The 23,511-nt window shown below is 38.9% G+C and overlaps 1 protein-coding gene and 1 long non-coding RNA gene across 4 annotated transcripts in view; one reads left to right on the top strand and one right to left on the bottom strand.

The window, feature by feature from the left end:
* Positions 1–1,222: 1,222 nt before the first annotated feature.
* The window catches only part of Ir8a (Ionotropic receptor 8a), a 64,832-nt gene continuing 42,543 nt past the window's right edge, over positions 1,223–23,511 (bottom strand). For 2 of the 3 annotated variants that reach the window (XM_070085154.1, XM_070085156.1), the window contains 12 exons: positions 21,413–21,521; positions 21,078–21,221; positions 19,967–20,164; positions 13,410–13,628; positions 12,509–12,608; positions 11,890–12,067; positions 11,367–11,550; positions 7,861–7,982; positions 5,484–5,631; positions 4,841–5,010; positions 4,434–4,555; positions 1,223–3,057 (listed from right to left, as the gene is read on the bottom strand). In XM_070085154.1, the coding sequence (XP_069941255.1) occupies positions 2,876–3,057; positions 4,434–4,555; positions 4,841–5,010; positions 5,484–5,631; positions 7,861–7,982; positions 11,367–11,550; positions 11,890–12,067; positions 12,509–12,608; positions 13,410–13,628; positions 19,967–20,164; positions 21,078–21,221; positions 21,413–21,521 (1,876 nt within the window). In that variant the 3' untranslated portion in view covers positions 1,223–2,875. Of the gene's footprint in view, positions 3,058–4,433; positions 4,556–4,840; positions 5,011–5,483; positions 5,632–7,860; positions 7,983–9,500; positions 9,623–11,366; positions 11,551–11,889; positions 12,068–12,508; positions 12,609–13,409; positions 13,629–19,966; positions 20,165–21,077; positions 21,222–21,412; positions 21,522–23,511 lie in introns of all 3 variants that reach the window. The other variant, XM_070085155.1, reaches the window with a different exon arrangement.
* LOC138852720 (uncharacterized) lies at positions 9,529–11,974 on the top strand. The gene is made up of 3 exons (XR_011392032.1): positions 9,529–9,657; positions 11,363–11,624; positions 11,836–11,974. It is a non-coding gene; the product is annotated as an uncharacterized lncRNA (long non-coding RNA).

Raw genomic sequence — 23,511 nt, 5'->3', positions numbered from 1 at the left:
ATTTATACTGTACTTACACGCATCCGTGATTCAATTGATGTGAGGCGTGCACAGGGCTGTGATTAGTACTGTTTCGAAAATGGGAATTCGTGACTCCCTGCTGTGTGCTTACCAACTTGTGGTTCCGGGAGATGAGTCTCATCTTTTAGCTCAGGGGTTCCCAACCTTTTCTATGCCCCGCACCCCTTGGAAATGTTTGATTAATGTTACACCCCGTACGAGAGTAATATCACACATGAAGATGAAGAAGTCAAATTTCTAATTTTTGAGTCACAAATTGAACCGAATACAGTAGTGTGGGTGAACAAATTGAACTCAAAAGATAAGCTTTTAATTCAGTGCATCAAATGCAAATGTAAACTGAGCAATTAGAAAAGTTTTCGGTAAAAGAAACGGAATTGAGCTTTTCATTAGGATTCTTTGTCGCACCCCCTTTGGGGTGCCTGCACCCCAGGTTGGGAACCCATATTCTAACTCCTCAGGTAGGCCATGAGTGGGCTCACTCCCTCCTAGCATAGTTGGCCCAGTTATACCTTATTTATTTATTTATTTATTTATTAACAATTTGAGCACACATACAGAGGTACAAAAAAATACAGATAAGAGCAGCATGCCAAAGCCACTTATACTATGCATAGCATTACGGGCTGGCTTAAAATTAACTTAAGATTAACTAAGCAATGATGAAATCAGTGATAAAACATTAATGTAAACAGATTACTATAAAGCACAAGTGAGTATTACAAAGACAGGTCATATGGTTGCATGCATTGTTGTACATTCAGTCGTATGGAGTATTCTGTTAGGTAGTGTATTTAAAAAATAATAAAGTTAGATTGGGTTTCAGGTTTAACATTTATGTGATATAATTGTGAGAAACATTTAAGATATACAATTTATAAGGTTCAGTTATTCAGTATTTATTTGGTTTTGGGTGAGTAAGTGATCTTTGAGAAGAGACTTAAATTTATAAACAGGTAGTGTTTCTTTTATATTTACAGGTAATGAATTCCAGATTTTAGGGCCTTTTATGTGCATTGAGTTTTTGCATAGTGTGAGATGGACACGAGGAACATCAAAGAGTGATCTGTGCCTTGTGTTATGGTCATGTGTTCTGTTGAGGTTGGCAAGGAGATGTTTGAGGGGAGGGTTAATATCAGAGTTAAGTGTTCTATGTATGTAATAGGTGCAGTAATAAGTATGGATGTTTTGTATGGTGAGTAGGTTTAGTGTATTGAATATTGGTGGAGTGTGCTGCCTGTAGCTGTGTATGTAGCCTGCCTCGACTTCTTTATTAAGATTACTCCACTTCTTAACTGTCCTGAGACTGAAGAAATAAGAAATTGGTGTGTTTTATTCATTAGTAAATGTTACTATTCTAGCTGTATATTTTGTAAAGGCCTTCTTTCCTCCCTCCGTCTCTCACATACATGCAACTACAACGCTATTTTTTCTTTAGGTCAGTAGTTAACATATGAGCATACATATAAGAGATCTGTCTGTCACCGTATATATAAATGAGAGTTTGTTTTGATCTCTGTTTAGTGTCAAACGATGCTTAAAATCAATTGGGTAGTTAAAATCGATCACACAAATAAACAGAGAATTAGACTCTTATCCAGTTCTGATGCTATACTTATGCTGTTGTAATCTTAGTTCAAGACTTCTTCCAGTTTGACCCTCCGTAATAAACTTTGTTACATTTTTTACAGGGAATCTTGTAGACACAGCCATCTGCATTTTTGGAGAAATTTTTACGGTTTTTTTTTTACTGTATCAAGATTTTTAAATATAACTTTGGTTTTAAAATTCTTAACTAGAGAATGTATATCAAGGTTTTCATGGTAAGGGAGAACCAACATATTCTTAATTGAATAGATTGTTTGTCTTTTTTTTTTTTTGAATTGTAAAATGTATTTCTAGCATTTAAAAAAAATATCAATTAAGTATTTTGGGTAATTTAGATAATTAGCCATTTCATGAATCTTCAAGATTTCTTCATCTATGAACTCTAAGCTGCAAATATGCAAAGCTCTTAAAAACATGGATGAGAATACAAAAAGTTTAACTCTATCACGATGTGAAGAATAATAGCGAACATAAGAACAACTGTCTGCATATTTTGAATTTACAATCAGTTACAATTAGTTATTTTGTTTAAACTCAACATTAAAATTTATGGAATGAGTTAGAATATTTAATTCAACAAAGAATACTTTATATCTATATTCGTAGGCATTAGGAATAAAACATCAACAACATTCTGTACTATTTAGCTCTATTGGGAAGGATTTCGTTAAGAAGTCTTGTTTCAAAATATTCCATGTACAAATTGCTAAGGACAGGTGAGAGAGGATTTCCTATTGCCATACCAAACTTCTGAATGCAAAACTTGTCATCAAACACAAACTTTGCATCGACAATACATAGTTTAATAAGCTCAGTGATTGTATGTATTGGCAATGGTAAATCGTGGTTACCGATTACTTCAGATAGGAAACTTAGTAAATCATCAGTGGTATAGAGCAAGAGAAAGAGAAAGAGAACCTTATAAACTGCAGGCAGTAACTGCTTGGATGCAATGAGCTTATGAAAGAGACCAGTCTGAAATCACTGTTCATGTTGAGGTCAATTATTTATTGATCAAAATTAATTTTACAGTGAGCATTATTGGGTTACACAGCAGAAGGCAGGAAAAGATGTTAAACAACTAAGAAAGAATTTGTTATACGTGGTAAAGGAAAAAAAACTTTTAAAGAAGGGGAAATGCTAATAGGCAGGGGTGACGATATAGGGAGTAAATGACAGCAAGCAGAGGATAAATAATAGGCAGCAATGATGTTAAATGGGATAAATGATAGGTAGGATGGAAATGCTAGTAGGCAGGAGCGACGTTGATGCGAGAGACGTGATCTTTCTCGGAGGCCAGCTTGAGAGCCATCTTGGGCGTGATGTCCGACACCAAGGAAGTTTCCCCTCGTTTGTAGTATAGCACTTCCGCAGCCAGAGCGATCATAGCCAAGGCCAGCCCGATCAGCGTGGCGATGAACACCCCGCCTGCAAGTAAGCACCATAATTTTCCTAGTGGACTGTATGTATTTAACGAAGCGCTATATCTATACGAGTCATACAACGCAAAGTATTGGAGGCTCGATCCTCCGCCCTCTGATCTCTAATTAGCCAAGCTGACCGTCCTTTGCCCAGTTGGATGAATACGTTACGCCGAATACGTAACGTATTTATTCGGTGGGCACAAGTCCAACGAGCCAATTGTAAGGTAACTAGTGGAGATTTAGTGCTTCACCGTCGTCTAGTAACCATTAGGTGTGCTGTGACATTCTGACTCATTAGGGGGGCTATGGAAAACTGGTTTGATTATTTCTTGTGGTAATCATTCCAGCCAACCAGACTTTCCGAGACAGTTAACGTATATCCCATATGCCTTCAATCTTGGGCTGTCAGTTAGCAGTTTGAGAACAATAATACGAAAAGAACTTTAACTGAACCTCATTGACTTGAGATTGAGGGAAACTGACACCAGTCAGTCCGTCTATCATGAAGGAGGAGCCACATGTCTATGGTACATTCAACAAAATAAGCAGACTTTTGGGTGTCACTACCGCCCGGCTCCGGCTGGGCTGCCCACTCTCTTTGGGAGGTTAAATCACCGCAACCAGCTGCAGATCAAATGAAATGTAAATTGCCTGATGGATAATTGTCACACCTTGAGTCATTATATACTGGAATGCGACGAAATTAATTAATTCAGAGACTACTCATAAATTTTCAAGAATTGTCAAAGAATTTTATCCACCGTGGTATATTACAAACCATTCTGGACTTTGTTCACTGTAAATAATGCATTACCACTCTTTTTTGCATGTGTGTCTGACCTAATTCATGTCTGTATAAATAACTCATTACAAGTGTAACCAGATACAAACATGTAAATGGTTCATTACCACTGTAACTTGTTCAGCTATCAAAACTTTGCGGCCCAGTCCCTGGACTCATTATGTACCTCTAATGTTTTGACTACCGCCCACGGATGGATATGGAGTGCATAATAAAAATATTAAACTAACTATCCCATTGTGAACTCTGGTTCTCTGTGATTTTTTGGTAGTCACTGGTTATAATTAACTTGGTTTGTGTAATTATGTGATATGGGATATCGATAAATTGTAAATTATAAGGACTCAAAAGCAGTAATTGGAAACTTCATTCAAGCAACATTCCGCTTGAGCAGCAGGCTTTTTCAAGTAAAATATATTATATCTGGTGGTACCACAAATACGTCTTAAGAAGAATTTATAGGCTAAAATTATGAGTTATATTTATATTAGTAAGGCAAATAGACATAATGGGAAAATGTATTACACTTTAAATTAATTGAAGAGTCCTAGAAAGGAGGACAAAGGAAGTGGACTGACCAAGACTCTGCAACGTAATGCCTTCGGAATCATTGTCGCTGGGGCAGATGCCTCGCGCCGAAGAATTCCAGAATTGTGCTGACAAAGCCTCGAAGTACCGGTCCTTCTGCAGCTCAAGAATTCTAAAACAAACGTCACAACGTTCATTTAATTTTTAATGGAAAATTATCTAACATTAAATAATAGCACAGAATTGGAAAATAGTCTTATTTTCCAGATATTACACAGTAAATAAATAATACTGTTTAATGCTGTTCTTCATAGTTTAGGGAAAGAATAGAAAAAATTTGGGAGCGTAGTGGATCAGCATGCTAACGTCGGATGTTTGTATATCTCACGACATATATAAAACAAGAACCCTTTGAAGAGCCATAATATAACAACGTATAAGAAGGGCTGCCACTCACGCCCTGCTAATCTCATCCTGGAGGTGGCTTCCTTGCTGCACAGCGATGGCATACGGCTGCTCAGCGAACGGTTCCCCAACCTCGGTCAGTAAACAGTTGTGGTACACCTCGTAACGGATCTCTGAAGCGTCGTGGATGAAGGCGAACTCTCCGTTTTCGTTGCTTAGCACCTATATTATTATTATTATTATTATTATTATTATTATTATTATTATTATTATTATTATTATTATTATTATTATTATTATTATTATTATTATTATTATAAGGGTTAAACATCTAGCACCTCTAAGTATCAGCGATATTACAAATTTGAACACATTATGTTATCAGTGAACTCAAACATTAAACAATTCTCTAAAAATGTCATTAATATAAAGTCGAAATACTGCACACATCAAGATCCTCATATCCTCTAATTATATTGAAATAGTCTATTATATTTGATAATGTAATGAAGATGGAAAAAAATAAGGAATCACATATGACTTTCTTGGATTTTTAATCAGGGCAAATTTTAAAACAAATTTCCAATTTATAAACAAGTAAACCCATATTAGATGTTTACCCAACTATAATAATAATCTTCATTTTAACAAGTATATGATACAACTTATAAAGACCAAGCTGACTGGTGTGTTACCTTGTCAAATCCGAGCTGTGCTCTCTCCACTGGTCCTGAATCTTGAATAACTTGCAGGATGTGAGTGTATTGCTCCTTGATAGGGTAGTCCCAGACTCGGTATTTACTCTGGTCACCTGTACTGTTCAGTGTCAGCTCTTTCCACACCCTGTGTACAAGGTAATATAGTTCCAAATGACCAACTCATATTTTCCTGTCATTTCAACTCTACAATAGTATTAAAAGCTATTTTATTGATACAAAAAATAGTTGTTTAATATGTATCTTTTGTTTCCAGTATTTCAGTTAAATATGAAATTAAACATAACCAATATAGCCACACATTCTTTGATTAAATAATCATTATCTTGCATGTTACTTACATGGGGTTGGGAAACTGATTTAAAAGTAAGGAAATTATAGCTAATAAAATAATAATAGTAATGATAATGTCTAGATTATGTATGTTTAAACAATTTTTAACTACTGTTGGTCCGGCTTTATAATTGACCATGACTAATGGAACCTACAATTTTTAAACGAACAGGTGAGAAATACTATATACAATGTCGTACCAAATAGGTAAAACTTACGATTTTGGCTTAAATAGCAACATTCTTCTTGCCGAATATGGCAAGCGAAAATTTGTGTATGCAATAATTTCGCAAAAAAATCATTCTGTACCTAACGGAAAAAAATATATTTCATTGTTTATTATTAAATTACTGTAACTTATCTAAAATATATTTAGTTGGATTGGGCTAAATTAAACTTTGCATGTTATAATAAGGTTAGATAAGTTTTCTAAAGTTCTTTTGCTACAAAATTATTAATTTTTACATTAACATAAATGAAATAAAAATCTTTAAACGTATAAGAGAAAATGAGTTCTTGCTAATTGGCCAATCTTACCTATTCGGCAATATATATATATATATATATATATATATATATATATATATATATATATATATATATATATATATATATATATATATATATATAAATGAATCATACAGTGCCCGTATATAAATGAATAACCCAGTGTAAAAATATGGCAAATTTCCACAAACAAGCATTACACACAGGTAATAAAACAAAGAAATATGTGTACAAGTATATCAAAGAATAAATGTAAGAATTTCAGGACCTATGTAGCATAAGATACTCCTATTTCAAACTTGATCTATAAAGCAGACTTCTGCCTCACAGTATCTTCATGGGACACATGCATAGCTATGTTCTCAGAAAGTGTTGCAACTGGTGGACCCTACAGACAGGAAGCAAGTTATACAGAGTTTTGCAGGGCGTAAGTGTTTGCCTCCCGCCTCCTTAACAGGAATCGTCACTCTGAAACGTGGACTGAGGATCGTGTACACTTCTCACATATGGTCACCTAACTGCAGGTGCTCCTGCCTCCTGCATGTGACGCGCAGGTATTAGTTTGCTCATGATCTAGCCTTCTCGCTCCCGTCACAAGCCAAAAGGCCTAAGGGTGTCTGCAGGGATCTATGGGGAACTTTTAGGGAAGACCTTTAACATTAAAAGGAATTTTTAACTAATGCTACCTATTTTAACTTGGCGTAATAGTAACTGTTTGTGTTGTGGTGTATTCATGCTAGTAGTTCTTTACTGACTGTTAATTTTAACTTAGATTTTCTAATGTGTATTGTTTTTATTTTAGTGTGGCTAGCGCTAATCAAACAGGTCAAAACGCTCTTCAAATCTCAAATTTATCTACTTAGCTAGTATGGGCCAACAGTGCTCTTGTATTCTCGTGTTTTCTAATTAAAAAATGTGAAGACTGTCAAAAAGAGAGGTAAATAGGCGTTGTATCTTTGAAATATAACACAGAATTGGCGATCAAGTTGGAGGGGTGGCTATCTGCAAATGCCTACTCGCCCTCCTCATGCAGAATCAGAAGAAATATTCTTTATAGATGTGAAAATAGGATCCTACCGGAACTATATGACCTGGAATAATAAAATTATAAGCTTTGAATACAATCAATTAAGTCCACTTACATGAAATAAATGGAGATAAGCGAGAGTAAGTGCTGGTGAAACTTGTGAAGGTGAGACAACACCAAGCAACAAGAAATAGAGTGGGGGGAGACAACGGTAGTTATATTGGTATTATTAAGGATGGCACCTGTATATTGTTCCCTCCCACCTCCAAGTAAAAGTTACCTAAAGTTATGAAAATTTTTAAATAGGTTACATAAATTAAGTTATTTAATATTACACAAATTTTTGCAAGGTTAATACGGTAGTAGCTAGTTTCGTTTTAATGCAAAAATAATAACCAGTATATAATAAATATGCATAACTTGAGTTAACTATTTTCCATTGAGGGAAAGGGAAAGGAGGCAATCTTCAGGTGATCCGAACGTTGCTACCTGAAGAGTTCGTCCTCTGCTTTAGCCATGTTGTAGAAGTACTCGTATACAACAGAGTCCATGGTAGTGCTGAAGTTTATCTTGGCCTGGCGAGCCAAGGCTTCCAGAGACTGCACGGGAGACTGCAGGAAAGGCGGGTAGGCGTCAGTCGTTCCCTAAACAGAATCTCTTGCTACCCTCGCCTTGGCCATTTGTGGTATCGTAAATCATACCTTCCTATATATAGACATCTCTGAGTCTATAAACTCCCCCATTTTTATCCTTCTCACGCTCACACTACCCTTGCTGATATATCAATCAGAAACTGAAATTAAGTATTTTTTTCGCCAATCTTTCCCTTGCTTCATCACACACATTTTTCACTAAATCAAACCCCTTAATTCACTGTTATACTGTACACATTAATGATGGTTAATTTTGTTTTAGTAATAAATTATAACACATATTAACAAACGAACATTCAATAAAACGTTTCATATAAAAACTATATATATATATATATATATATATATATATATATATATATATATATATATATATATATATATATATATATATATATATATATATATATATATATATATATATATCATATAAATAAATACTGTACATAATTTTTTCATTATATGGCCTGTTGCCATATAAGCACAAGATTCTTGGGACATTCCCTTCCCATATAACAGTCTCGTTCCCCGCAACCAAAAGCAAGGCCCAAGAGCTGGAGCCCAACCTCCGCAGATATACTGTAGCTAGACGAGCACAGTACATACGCACCGACGTACAAACGGTGACGGATTCGTTGAACATGAAACATAGTGGGGAAACAAATAAATCTTGGCACAAAAATATAGTGTTGGTGGTAGTGGTAGGTACTGTGCAGTGTGTGGTATTAGCAGTGACTGGTGGTACCCATGGGGCTCTGTGGGTTCTGCTCCCGTAGCTACTGAACCCACGCCGGGATGATAACAGCCATCTCCATTCCAAGTGAAGTCTTGTCTTTAAACTCAGGCTGACAAATTTCAGTACCATCTATATGAAACTATCTTGTGTGGTGAAATACGACAGAGGAAATCATGCTACATGATAATGGTGTTAGATAAGCATTGTTGGCTGGTTAATGGGGGTTTAAGCCTATCGATTACAAGATGGTCATAGGCTGCACGGTAAACTGTTCACCACCAGTCAAGAGCACTTTAATCCCTTAAATATGAATTACAATATATATACCCTAAACATATATACCCTATATATACCCTAAACATTGCTCAATGTTTCTCTATGTTTGCATGGTGTCATATTGATCAGGATAGCAGCAAGATGCAGTTACATGTAGCTTTGATAATATAAAATAACTAAAAGGGGAAATTTGTTCCTCTTATCTGCTTGCTTTGTTTACACGTAAAAAAATCTTCCCAAGCAAAAATCATGCAAAAACCTTATTACCAATGTCAGAAGCGGCTTTGACAAAAATTTACATGCCATGCAAAAATTTGTTGGCGTGATTTTTGTGATATCAAAAAAATAAACAAGTAAAAACAGTTTGCAGTGAAAGTTCAAAATTCATAGCATCTAGAAAAAAAAGGGTTACTGCCACACATAATATTGTGTGCGTGTGTGTGTGAAGGGAGCAGCAGAGGTACCGGTATAGTTCATCCTCAGCGCCGGCCATGTTGACAAAGTATTGGTAGGTGGCAGTAGAGCGGAGTGCAGTGTAGTTGATCTTGCTCTGCCCTGCCAGCTCGTCCAGGGAGCTCACCGGTGTCTGTAGCACCCAACAGTTACTCTATCTCACCGCACGTATGTATAATGCTTATTCTCTTATCTTAACTCTACATAATTTACTATTTTCATTACTCGACTCTGCCCTTACTAATATTATTTAAGCTACTTCAAAATCATATTTTCGCTGACAAGGATTTCAAACTTTCCCTTTTTATACATAACATTGCTAGTATGTTTACTCGTACTACTTTGACACAATTTTTAAGCAGAATCTGTCATGTTCTGTAGTACCGACCAAGCCCTTTAGTTCAGTTAATCCCAGTAAGTAAATAAATCTACTTTCATTCATACCACATTAAGGAATATATATATATATATATATATATATATATATATATATATATATATATATATATATATATATATATATATATATATTTTTATTTATTATCACACTGGCCGATTCCCACCAAGGCAGGGTGGCCCGAAAAAGAAAAACTTTCACCATCATTCACTCCATCACTGTCTTGCCAGAAGGGTGCTTTACACTACAGTTTTTAAACTGCAACATTAACACCCCTCCTTCAGAGTGCAGGCACTGTACTTCCCATCCACTCAAAGTGGATTCCTACGTATTAACTCATTTCTTACCCTCCTCTCCATACATTCCCCACAAAAAAGGCCGGAAAAATGGTTACATATTAATTTTATCCGCGGAAGTGCTAGTGAATATTCTTCTGGTCCAGAAACCTTCAGCAGATACCCTTGATTACCCCTCATTCCCCAGAAGTTGAGTTACTCGCTGGTTTTGCACTTCCTTATAAATATAATAATATTTTCCTGTCAGCCACAGTATGTATGCGTCCGGGTGGACAGAAAACTCGTGTATGTGCTGGATATGTTCATTTTGCCTGTTGATTTTTTATGAGGTGAATTTTTATCTACAACTCAGTCTTGGCTTCGAGGCCTTTGCCGGACAGACTGTTCCGTTGGCTTATTAATCTGCGAGAAGAATTTCTTTTTGTCTATCCCCCAATGATGTTCGGCGACTTTGAATTGTCTCTTGAAAGCGTCACGTTAGATATGTTAAAATGATACCTATGAGGCAAGCAAATGTTTGGAAAAAGAGATAGGTTGTCGAAAAGTGTAGTTTTATGAACTCACGCCTCCCCCAAACATAGCCATGGTAGTTGCAGGTCCCAAAGCTGGAGCTCAACAACCTCAATGAAATAAGCAGTAGGCTCAAGCTAGGGCTCAACCTCGTCAAACAGCTCAAAAGTAGGCCCGGCACCTTGTGTTCACCCTACCAAACACAGTTGAGTCAGATTCAGAAGCTCGATCTCACTTCCTCACAAAGCTATGTAGCAGGACTCACGAAATCGTAATGACACTATTGCAAACAAACCATACCACGGGCGGGATCTATCCACGCCCGTGGTATGGCTGAAGCAAAATTATAATTAGTAAGAAATACGTATGGAAAACAAGGGATCTATAAATGAATCTAGTGTTCTTTTTACCTTGATTAGCTAAATGAATGTTGGGATCCTCCCCGGACTCGTAATGTCTGTCTATATTCTTCTGACTGCCCTCCCCTTCTCCCCCGACAGGATGACTGGGACGAGTAGGGTGGGTATGGGATGACTACTGTCCATAAGATGGGTATAAGGCGATTATTGTCCACACGACGTACTGGGGTATTACTGCCAACAGGATGGGTATAAGATGACTAATGCCCACAGGATGGATATATGGCACATAATGAAACTATCGAACAAAGGTACCTGCATGCGTTCTACGGTGAGGAAGGCAGCCAGATTGGCAGTGAAGGTAGCCAACATAAGGACGACGAAGAGCCAGTAAGCAGCTACCAGCGTCCGTCCACTCAGGGCCTTAGGTGCCTCCCCTCCACCCTGAGGCGTGAACGACGTCAGGGCGAACCAGAAGCTCTCTTTCAGGGTGAACTTCCTGTCAGGGGAAGGGAAATAAACAGTTTACTAAATGAAGTCACCCATCGAAAGAAGACAGGACGCAGTTTACATGTGAGTACAAGAAACATGCAAAATTTGTTTTTCTTTAATTTCATGCACGGAATATATTATCAGTATTACTAATTAAGTAATTAGTAATATTGATGATATATTCCAGCTTAGTTGACGTATGACATAGCTAACATGGGGTTAAAAATAAGTTACTAAGATTGCTGCTTTGTCTATGGGTTTGTTTGTACTACTGATCAATAGTTTATATCAGTTTTCAGTTTGGATTACACTACTAGTTAAGTAGCTACGGTATTAGAAGAAACACCTGCAGTGTGGTGGGTAGAGATCAGCATTATTCTGCGCTGAGTAAGGAGAGTAGCGGTCCAGGAGCCATATCATGACACCCGTCACCACCAGCGCCGCTACGATGGACACCCAAACTTCAGGCTTGAGCACAGTCATGAACTTGAATAAGCTCTCCTCTCGCATCCGCTTCCGGATAACTGCAGGACAAGTTAAACACAACGTGTAGTGGCCAATACAAGTAGGCGGGAACGAAGATATGGAGACTGGCGAACGAGAGGTCATGGAGGTAACAAATAATGGGAAAAATGAGGATGACAAAATTAAGGGACACTTGGCTATACAAGTCCATAAAACTACCGATTTAAGATAAGCCTGTGGTATTATATGCATTTTTTAATTGTTTAGCCTGGTAATAGAAAAAAAAATTAAGCAGGAGGTATCTCACAGATCATAATAAACAGAAACGATCTCACATCATATTAAACATAGGAACAATCTCACAGATCGCCTCAGTAAGCTAATAATATATCTCTTCTGCTGTAAATAAAAAAAACATGATGCCTAAGTATTAAAAACATGTTAATTTGTTTTCCTATGAACATGAGGGGAAAATATGTGATTGTGAGCTAGACACCGACCTATGGAGATCCCGGACTGGTCGAAGTATGGAGCCACGAAGTCAATGACTTCCTCTCTTTCTGATGTCATGGTAAGCGGCGCCACGATCATGTCAGTCACCTGACAGGGGAAAGAGGAAATATAACATCCTCTCACTCTAAGTAAATTTGCCTTGATGTTGGCGAGGGGCTTGGGGCTACTCTTCCCTTCAAATGCGATTATGCCTTATCCATAGCATTCTCCAGGCGCTGCATTCTCTCTCTCATATATATATATATATATATATATATATATATATATATATATATATATATATATATATATATATATATATACATACACGGCAACATATTTTGAAATGTAGCCGCAGATGTGGCGAATGAGAAGTGAAATTCACCACACCATGCAAAAACTGAGAAATTAGGTCGCTTAGTTGAAAATTAAATATATATATAAACTATTTGAACAAATTTATAAAAATTATGTAATTTATTTATTATTCAGTCACAACTGCCTTAGACGCAAAAAAAATAAAGAAATTATTTTAAATGAAAAAAGTTTAATGTGAACTCTGACATTTCTTTTGTATGACGAACTGCAAAAATGTTGGCTGAATATCTGAACGTTTCGTTAATGTTTCATAAGGCGGGATACAGAATGTCAAGTTGCAACCAGCACTGGCTCTCGAGAAAAAGTTATCATATTTTGTTATTATAGCCAAAATATGGCAAACGCGAGTTCGCCCCACCATTATGGTAATTCGCCACTTGTGGCGACTGGCGACAAGGTTGCCCACCCTGGGTATACCTCCAACGGATTTTTTTTCACGTTATTTTACAGGTTAAGAGCTGTTATCTCACCTAGGTTCACTTCAGATTTAGCACTTCCTCGTAAATATAATAATTGTTAAAATTAACTCACCCCGTTAGAGAGGTCCCCGACGAGACCGTTCCAGGAGCCGTTCTTCTGCCGGGAGCCATACTGACCATCTGCAGGAAACTTGAATTCAAAGTCAAAGTTCATTTGTTGAGAAAGGCGAGTAGCCAGCTCGACGCAATAGCCCTCATACAGTAGTGGGTCACTAGCTGAGCCCTGGGTCATCATGGGTGACCCACTCTTGGCACTCATCCATGGCCGAGCCTGCACCACAAAACTCACCTTTATGCTCACATATTTACATAGTGATGATACATAAACAGCAAGTTAGTTAAGCAACTAGATAAATAGCTGGGTGGATGATTGGTTGTAATAAACTAAATAAATAGCTGGGTGGATAACTAGGTTGCAATAAAGTAGATAAAGAGTTGGGTGGATGGCTAAGTTGTAATAAATTAGATAAATAGCTGGGTGAAAGACTAGGTTGAGGGAGATTGTGAAGACGTAAATAATAAAGTATATACAGTACCACAGATATATTTATAGAAAGGATTGTAATTATTATTCAAGTTACTGAATTGTCCTCTCCTTACTTGACATGAATCTTTATGTTTTCCATTTCCCAGGAGCTGTATCAGCGCTTCCCATATATATATATATATATATATATATATATATATATATATATATATATCTATATATAGATCTTTCTTCTTCTTCTTTCAACACACCGGCCGTATCCCACCGAGGCGGGGTGGCCCAAAAGGAAAAACGAAAGTTTCTCCTTTTACATTTAGTAATATATACAGGAGAAGAGGTTACTAGCCCCTTGCTCCCGGCATTTTAGTTGCCTCTTACAACACGCATGGCTTACGGAGGAAGAATTCTGTTCCACTTCCCCATGGAGATAAGAGGAAATAAACAAGAATAAGAACTAGAAAGAAAATAGAAGAAAACCCAGAGGGGTGTGTATATATGTGCTTGTACATGTATGTGTAGTGTGACCTAAGTGTAAGTAGAAGTAGCAAGACGTACCTGAAATCTTGCATGTTCATGAGACAGAAAAAAGGACACCAGCAATCCTACCATCATGCAAAACAATTACAGGCTTTCGTTTTACACACTTGGCAGGACGGTAGTACCTCCCTGGGCGGTTGCTGTCTACCAACCTACTACCTACAACCAACCTACTACCTACATATATATATATATATATATATATATATATATATATATATATATATATATATATTTATATATATATATATATATTTATATATATATATTTATATATATATATATATATATATTTAACACGTTGGCCGTCTCCCACCGAGGCATGGTGACCCAAAAAGAAAATCCCAAAAAAGAAAATACTTTCATCATTCAACACTTTCACCTCACTCACACATTTTTGCAGAGGTGCCCAGAACACAACAGTTCAGAAGCATATACGTATGAAGATACACAACATATCTCTCCAAACTGCTAATATCCCGAACCCCTCCTTGAAAGTGCAGGCACTGTGCTTCCCATTTCAAGGACTCAAGTTCGCTTATATAAAATAATCGGTTTCCCTGAATCCCTTTACTAAATATTACCCTGCTCATACTTCAACAGATCGCCAGGTCCCAAATACCATTCGTCTCCATTCACTCCTATCTAACACGCTCACGCATGCTTGCTGGAAGTCCAAGCCCCTCGCCCACAAAACTTCCTTTACCCCCTCCCTCCAACCTTTTCCAGGACGACCCCTACCTGCCTTCCTCCCCCTACAGATTTATACGCTCTCCATGTCATTCTACTTTGATCCATTCTCTCTAAATTACCAAACCACCTCAACAACCCCTCTTCAGCCCTCTGACTAATACTTTTATTAACTCCACACCTTCTCCTAATTTCTACACTCTATATTCTTTGCATAATATTTACACCACACATTGCCCTTAGACAGGACATCTCCACCCCTTCCAACCGCCTCCTCGTTGCAGCATTTACAACCCAAGCTTCACACCCATTTAAGAGTGTTGGTACCACTATACTTTCATACATTTCCTTCTTTGCCTCCATAAATAATGCTTTTGTCTCCACATATACCTCAATGCACTACTCACCTTTTTTCCTTCATCAATTCTATGGTTAACCTCATCCTTCATAAATCCATCTGCCGACACATCAACTCCCAAACATCTGAAAACATTCACTTCTTCCATACTTCTCCTCTCCAATTTGATATCCAATTTTTCTTTATCTAAATCATTTGATACCCTCATCAACTTACTCTTTTCTATGTTCACTTTCAACTTTCTACCTTTACACACACTCCCAAACTCGTCCACTAACCTTCGCAACTTTTCTTTAGAATCTCCCGTAAGCACAGTATCATCAGCAAAAAGTAACTGTGTCAATTCCCATTTTGTATTTGATTCCTTATAATTTAATCCCACCCCTCTCTCGAACACCCTAGCATTTACTTCAATTACAACCCCATCTATAAATATATTAAAGAACCATGGTAACATTACACATCCCTGTCTAAGACCCACCTTTACCGGGAAGTAGTCTCCCTCTCTTCTACACACCCTAACCTGAGCTTCACTATCCTCATAAAAATTCTTTACAGCATTTAGTAACTTACTACCTATTCCATATACTTGCAACATCTGCCACATTGCTCCCCTATCCACTCTATCATATGCCTTTTCTAAATCCATAAATGCAATGAAAACTTCCCTACATTTATCTAAATACTGTTCATATATATGCTTCAATGTAAACACTTGATCTACATATCCCCTACCCACTCTGAAACCTCTTTGCTCATCTGCAATCCTACATTCTGTCCTGCCTCTAATTCTTTCAATAATAACGCTGCTATGCACTTTTCCTGGTATACTCAGTAAACTTATTCCTCTATAATTTTGCAATCTCTTTTGTCCCCCTTCCCTTTATATAAAGGAATTATACTTTCTAGTTGTAGCTACACTGAGAGTAAAAGGTAGATGGGATACAAGGAGAATAGAAGCATCAGGGAAGAGAGAGGTGAAGGTTTATAAACTAAAAGAGGAGGCAGTTAGGGTAAGATATAAACAGCTATTGGAGGATAGATGGGCTAATGAGAGCATAGGCAATGGGGTCGAAGAGGTATGGGGTAGGTTTAAAAATGTAGTGTTAGGCTCCAGGCGGACATCAACCAAATCTTTCAGTGGGCTGCAGAAAACAATATGAAGTTCAACGATGAGAAATTTCAATTACTCAGATATGGTAAACATGAGGAAATTAAATCTTCATCAGAGTACAAAACAAATTCTGGCCACAAAATAGAGCGAAACACCAACGTCAAAGACCTGGGAGTGATTATGTCGGAGGATCTCACCTTCAAGGACCATAACATTGTATCAATCGCATCTGCTAGAAAAATGACAGGATGGATAATGAGAACCTTCAAAACTAGGGAGGCCAAGCCCATGATGACACTCTTCAGGTCACTTGTTCTATCTAGGCTGGAATATTGCTGCACTCTAACAGCACCTTTCAAGGCAGGTGAAATTGCCGACCTAGAAAATGTACAGAGAACTTTCACGGCGCGCATAACGGAGATAAAACACCTCAATTACTGGGAGCGCTTGAGGTTTCTAAACCTGTATTCCCTGGAACGCAGGAGGGAGAGATACATGATTATATACACCTGGAAAATCCTAGAGGGACTAGTACCGAACTTGCACACGAAAATCACTCACTACGAAAGCAAAAGACTTGGCAGACGATGCACCATCCCCCCAATGAAAAGCAGGGGTGTCACTAGCACGTTAAGAGACCATACAATAAGTGTCAGGGGACCGAGACTGTTCAACTGCCTCCCAGCACACATAAGGGGGATTACCAACAGACCCCTGGCAGTCTTCAAGCTGGCACTGGACAAGCACCTAAAGGCAGTTCCTGATCAGCCGGGCTGTGGCTCGTACGTTGGTTTGCGTGCAGCCAGCAGCAACAGCCTGGTTGATCAGGCGCTGATCCACCAGGAGGCCTGGTCACAGACCGGGCCGCGGGGGCGTTGACCCCCGAAACTCTCTCCAGGTAAACTCCAGGCTAGAGTGTTCAGCAGAAGTTTGTGGTTACAGGAAAGTGGGTGTGGGAGGGAAGAGGAACGATTGGTGGAATGATGATGTAAAGAGAGTAGTAAGGGAGAAAAAGTTAGCACATGAGAAGTTTTTACAAAGTAGAAGTGATGCAAGGAGGGAAGAGTATATGGAGAAAAAGAGAGAGGTTAAGAGAGTGGTGAAGCAATGTAAAAAGAGAGCAAATGAGAGAGTGGGTGAGATGTTATCAACAAATTTTGTTGAAAATAAGAAAAAGTTTTGGAGTGAGATTAACAAGTTAAGGAAGCCTAGAGAACAAATGGATTTGCCAGTTAAAAATAGGAGAGGAGAGTTATTAAGTGGAGAGGTAGAGGTATTGGGAAGATGGAGGGAATATTTTGAGGAATTGTTAAATGTTGATGAAGATAGGGAAGCTGTGATTTCGTGTATAGGGCAAGGAGGAATAACATCTTGTAGGAGTGAGGAAGAGCCAGTTGTGAGTGTGGGGGAAGTTCGTGAGGCAGTAGGTAAAATGAAAAGGGGTAAGGCAGCCGGGATTGATGGGATAAAGATAGAAATGTTAAAAGCATGTGGGGATATAGTTTTGGAGTGGTTGGTGCAATTATTTAATAAATGTATGGAAGAGGGTAAGGTACCTAGGGATTGGCAGAGAGCATGCATAGTTCTTTTGTATAAAGGCAAAGGGGACAAAAGAGAGTGCAAAAATTATAGGGGGATAAGTCTGTTGAGTATACATGGTAAAGTGTATGGTAGAGTTGTTATTGAAAGAATTAAGAGTAAGACGGAGAATAGGATAGCAGATGAACAAGGAGGCTTTAGGAAAGGTAGGGGGTGTGTGGACCAGGTGTTTACAGTGAAACATATAAGTGAACAGTATTTAGATAAGGCTAAAGAGGTCTTTGTGGCATTTATGGATTTGGAAAAGGCGTATGACAGGGTGGATAGGGGGGCAATGTGACAGACGTTGCAGGTGTATGGTGTAGGAGGTAGGTTACTGAAAGCAGTGAAGAGTTTTTACGAGGATAGTGAGGCTCAAGTTAGAGTATGTAGGAAAGAGGGAAATTATTTCCCAGTAAAAGTAGGCCTTAGACAAGGATGTGTGATGTCACCGTGGTTGTTTAATATATTTATAGATGGGGTTGTAAGAGAAGTAAATGCGAGGGTCTTGGCCAGAGGCGTGGAGTTAAAAGATAAAGAATCACACATAAAGTGGGAGTTGTCACAGTTGCTCTTTGCTGATAACACTGTGCTCTTGGGAGATTCTGAAGAGAAGTTGCAGAGATTGGTGGATGAATTTGGTAGGGTGTGCAAAAGAAGAAAATTAAAAGTGAATACAGGAAAGAGTAAGGTTATGAGGATAAAAAGATTAGGTGATGAAAGATTGGATATCAGATTAAAGGGAGAGTATGGAGGAGGATATTTGGGAGTGGACGTGTCAGCAGATGGGTCTATGAAAGATAAGGTGAATCATAGAATTGATGAGGGGAAAAGGGTGAGTGGTGCACTTAGGAGTCTGTGGAGACAAAGAACTTTGTCCTTGGAGGCAAAGAGGGGAATGTATGAGAGTATAGTTTTACCAACGCTCTTATATGGGTGTGAAGCATGGGTGATGAATGTTGCAGCGAGGAGAAGGCTGGAGGCAGTGGAGATGTCATGTCTGAGAGCAATGTGTGGTGTGAATATAATGCAGAGAATTCGTAGTTTGGAAGTTAGGAGGAGGTGCGGGATTACCAAAACTGTTGTCCAGAGGGCTGAGGAAGGGTTGTTGAGGTGGTTCGGACATGTGGAGAGAATGGAGCGAAACAGAATAACTTCAAGAGTGTATCAGTCTGTAGTGGAAGGAAGGCGGGGTAGGGGTCGGCCTAGGAAAGGTTGGAGGGAGGGGGTAAAGGAGGTTTTGTGTGCGAGGGGCTTGGACTTCCAGCAGGCATGCGTGAGCGTGTTTTATAGGAGTGAATGGAGACAAATGGTTTTTAATACTTGACGTGCTGTTGGAGTGTGAGCAAAGTAACATTTATGAAGGGGTTCAGGGAAACCGGCAGGCCGGACTTGAGTCCTGGAGATGGGAAGTACAGTGCCTGCACTCTGAAGGAGGGGTGTTAATGTTGCAGTTTAAAAACTGTAGTGTAAAACACCCTTCTGGCAAGAGAGTGATGGAGTGAATGATGGTGAGAGTTTTTCTTTTTCGGGCCACCCTGCCTTGGTGGGAATCGGCCAGTGTGATAATAAAAAAAAAATATTCATTTAGTAATTTATTAGAGGCACTAAAGCCCTAGGGGTCATAAGCGCCTGGAAGGCATTCAGTTTCGACTCAAGGAAGGGAAGGATGAGTAGCTCCTTCCATCAAAAGCCCATCGCCTAGATTTATCCTATGACTTAGCAACATTTCTGAAGTAAAATAGAAACTAGATTGTAGTTGCGAGTGTCCTCTACCACTCTTGGCCCTGAATGGCCCACACGGGTTCAGCGCTTCAGTGATGTTAGGAAGCCCAGGCACTTTACCATGATAGTGCCAATCCTGAAGTGCCTCTTGATGGGGGAGTTCTGGTACCGAGGGTTCAGTTTCAGTTGTTGGCTGGTACTCCAACTGCCCACGGCCAAGGTGGAGTTGCTGTTGAAAGCTGTGATGTCGAACTCGAGCTGTGGAACAATCTGTAGCTTCTCCGCCTGCCACTCCACCTTCTCCCACTTGCTCATCTCCTGTGACAGGACAAAAAGACTAGTTATTGTCCAAGTCGGACCAAAACTTCGTCGTAAGTTTCCTTCTACATTGTGCTGGTCATTTGTGTAGGGAGCAGAAGGAAGAATCAATGTTGAAAAACTATAGGACAACAAAAACCGCATTAAATCGGCGGCATTTAATTACCTACATGTGATTGCCCAAATGTTATTTCCTATTTATAATTACCTAGGTGTAATTATCTAGTCTGGATTTTCAACGAATTTTAGCTCAAGGGTCCACCTCTTAGCTCTCTATTAATTGACTTCATATGTCCCTAGTTTATTTTAACAGTGCATTGTTTCTGCTTGTTCTGTGCCGTCATCCAATCTGTTTCACGTTATCACTACTCTGACATTATATTAGCGCTTTATAACATCTCAAGAGGTCAACTGTAGATTCAGTTTCTTTCCTTCCTTTTCCAATTCCTTTCCTACGAGTTTAGCGCTCCCCATAATAATAATAATAATAATAATAATAATAATAATAATAATTATATAGATCAGCGTTCCTATGACATTCAAATTAATTATTTACTGCTCTCCTAACACAGAGGCAAGTATTATTCAACAATTTAGTAGGCCTCTGCCGGTCTCAGACGATGCCTACTAAATTAGAAGGGAAACATTTCTGCCATCATATATGTTCGCAAGATTGAAGAAGTCAGCAATCCTGCCACTGTACAAAACATTTAAACAGGCCTCCGTTTTACAATCATGTGTCAGGGCAGTAGTTCCTCCCTGTACAGCTGCCGTTTAAGGTCCCTTTCTCTGCTGTTCTATCTAGTTATATCTAATCTGTACCTCTTGTGTCAAGATATACCTATATGGCCCCTTATAACCTGTGTCTAAACATTGAATGCCAGTGTTCTTTGGTTCCTACTGAGATGCTCACCGTCTGCAAGGCAGGGTAGAAGGAAGTGGTGGAAGGTGGGTTTGAAGGCGCCTCGCCGCATGTTCCTCGTACGTTCTGACGAGCATCAGCCTTCAGCACCTTCGTCAACATAAGCATGGCATTCATTGTCAGTTCCCTGGAAATCTGAGGGAAGTACAAGTTCCGTCAGCTCCCTGGGTATCTGGGAGAAATGTCGGTCTCGTGATTAGGGGATAGAGCTTCCACAAGTTCTTGCGCTTAATGACCCGCAAGGATTTACTATTTCACGTGATTATAAACATAAGACAACATGGGTTCACTAAGGCAGCATATAACTCATGAGCAAGACAACATACCAGGAGGGTGTCACAGTCACACAGAGACTGACGTCTTCTGAGGGCACAGCAGATATCTTGGGTAGGAGCCATGAGCGTCACCCCAGTGGACTCACGCAGCGCCTCCCTACTGTGAGGTGAGAAACAACACACAATGGTGGAGGTTAATCTACAGCATGTTGTGACGGGGAAGATATGTTACCAGGCCAGGTCAGTGTTGTGAGAGGGGGGGCGACATGACACCAGGTCAAGGCAGTGTTGTTAGGGGGGGGAAGACATGACACCAGATTAGGTCAGTGTTGTGAGGTAGATGTACACCACCCGTAGCCAAAAATCAGAGAGATAGAAAAGTCCGATGCTTCTCCACAATGTGGGTATTCTTTCGGTGATCTGCAATATTCTTTTCAAAGTGGCCGTATCACTAGTATCTGCAGCATTCTTGCGGTGTTTGAGTTCCATTACTGGAAAGCGTTGACTTGCTACATAGTTTATACTAGTATTCCCCAACCTTTGAGTATGAAAGGACCATTTGAAAAGTCAAATTTAAAGGAGGGCTGCCGTTGCCCGTTATATCCACATATACGTATGCACGAGAAGTGAACAGTGGTTGTCAGAGGTGGCGATAAGGTTTTGGTGTAAAATGGCTTTAAATATTTTGCAATTGATGACACTGTGCAGTATGGAACCTGTGGAAAATTTTCTAGGGTGCTTACCTGTATGTACCTCAACATTATATACATACAAGTAATCTCATTGGGAGACAACCATATTGTTTACCGTAGTCACCCCGTGTAGACATGTGAGAAAACTTAACCACCCCTGGTCACGACAAGTGGTTCCTTCGACCTCACAATCTTATCCATATCTATCCGAGACCAGTATGGATTGGATAGCACCCACAAATACGGTGCTACTAATTAATTGTGGACTGTATAGATTATATTAGTTTAACTGAATGAAGGGGGGTGGGGTAGGTTACACATGGATATATCCATCAAGGAAAACACTTGTACATAATCTCACCACTTACCAGATATTCTCTGGTGGTTACTTGATGTAGCTGGATCACTCATAACCTATCCAATTACAACATACCTAACTGGCCAGTATCAGTCTGCTATAACTAGAAGGGTTACTTAACTGTGGGTGATTGATACTCCTTATTTCCTCCATTCACCATCTCATTTTGATGTCCTGCTACACCGACACGGTTCTTATTCCAGCAGGACGAGGTATCCGTCGGTTTGTCCCGGTTTAGAAGTCGTGATTCCATAAAGCTTCACTATCCTCGGTACGAGAATCACGCGTTCACTCGGAGCAGGGCGATCTATTTCACATCCCACATTCTCTTAACTTAATGTTATTATCACTCATTACATTACCATTCACAAGACGATTTAACGTCTCATAATTATTATACACATTAGAGGTCACTTCATTAAGATCTGAGGCCGATGAGTGAGGATTAACTCACGGGTATTTCCCCTGGACACACACCATGGCCGCGCACCAGTCACACCCGGTCGAACCATTATTCACTAATTTTACCACCTTTTTACGGTGGTCCCGTAAATCACGTTCCCTCACTCTTCACCAGGAACAGTTACGACACTTCCTATTATGAAGTGAGGCCTATATTAATCCTTAGGCCGCTGTGAATGCCAATTTCCTGGTTCCAGGCTTTCCCAGCCTCCTCACCACATTCAAAACACTCCCGCCTCCCCCATGCCCTGAGTCGACCTATACCCCCGCACATCCGCGCATGCGCAAGGGGAACTCTTGGTTCTATCCTATTGTCAAATACATTTTTGACTCATATCGACACACTAAACACCTATTAGGCGCTATAGCTTCGGAAAATCAAAAATTTTCCACAGAACCTACATAAAAGTGAAATCATAATTTCATGTGAGGCCCGCATCCATTTCCGAGAAGGGTTACATGCGGCCCTCATGCCGCATATATATATATATATATATATATATATATATATATATATATATATATATATATATATATATATATATTATATATATATACATATATATATATATATATATATATATATATATATATATATATATATATATATATATATATATATATATATATATATATAT

The sequence above is a fragment of the Cherax quadricarinatus genome, chromosome 15 (assembly GCF_038502225.1).
Source record: "Cherax quadricarinatus isolate ZL_2023a chromosome 15, ASM3850222v1, whole genome shotgun sequence".
NCBI classification, from domain to species: domain Eukaryota; kingdom Metazoa; phylum Arthropoda; class Malacostraca; order Decapoda; family Parastacidae; genus Cherax; species Cherax quadricarinatus.
The sequence above is the reverse complement of the archived record's forward strand: the minus strand, read 5'-3'. Positions and strand labels throughout refer to the sequence as shown.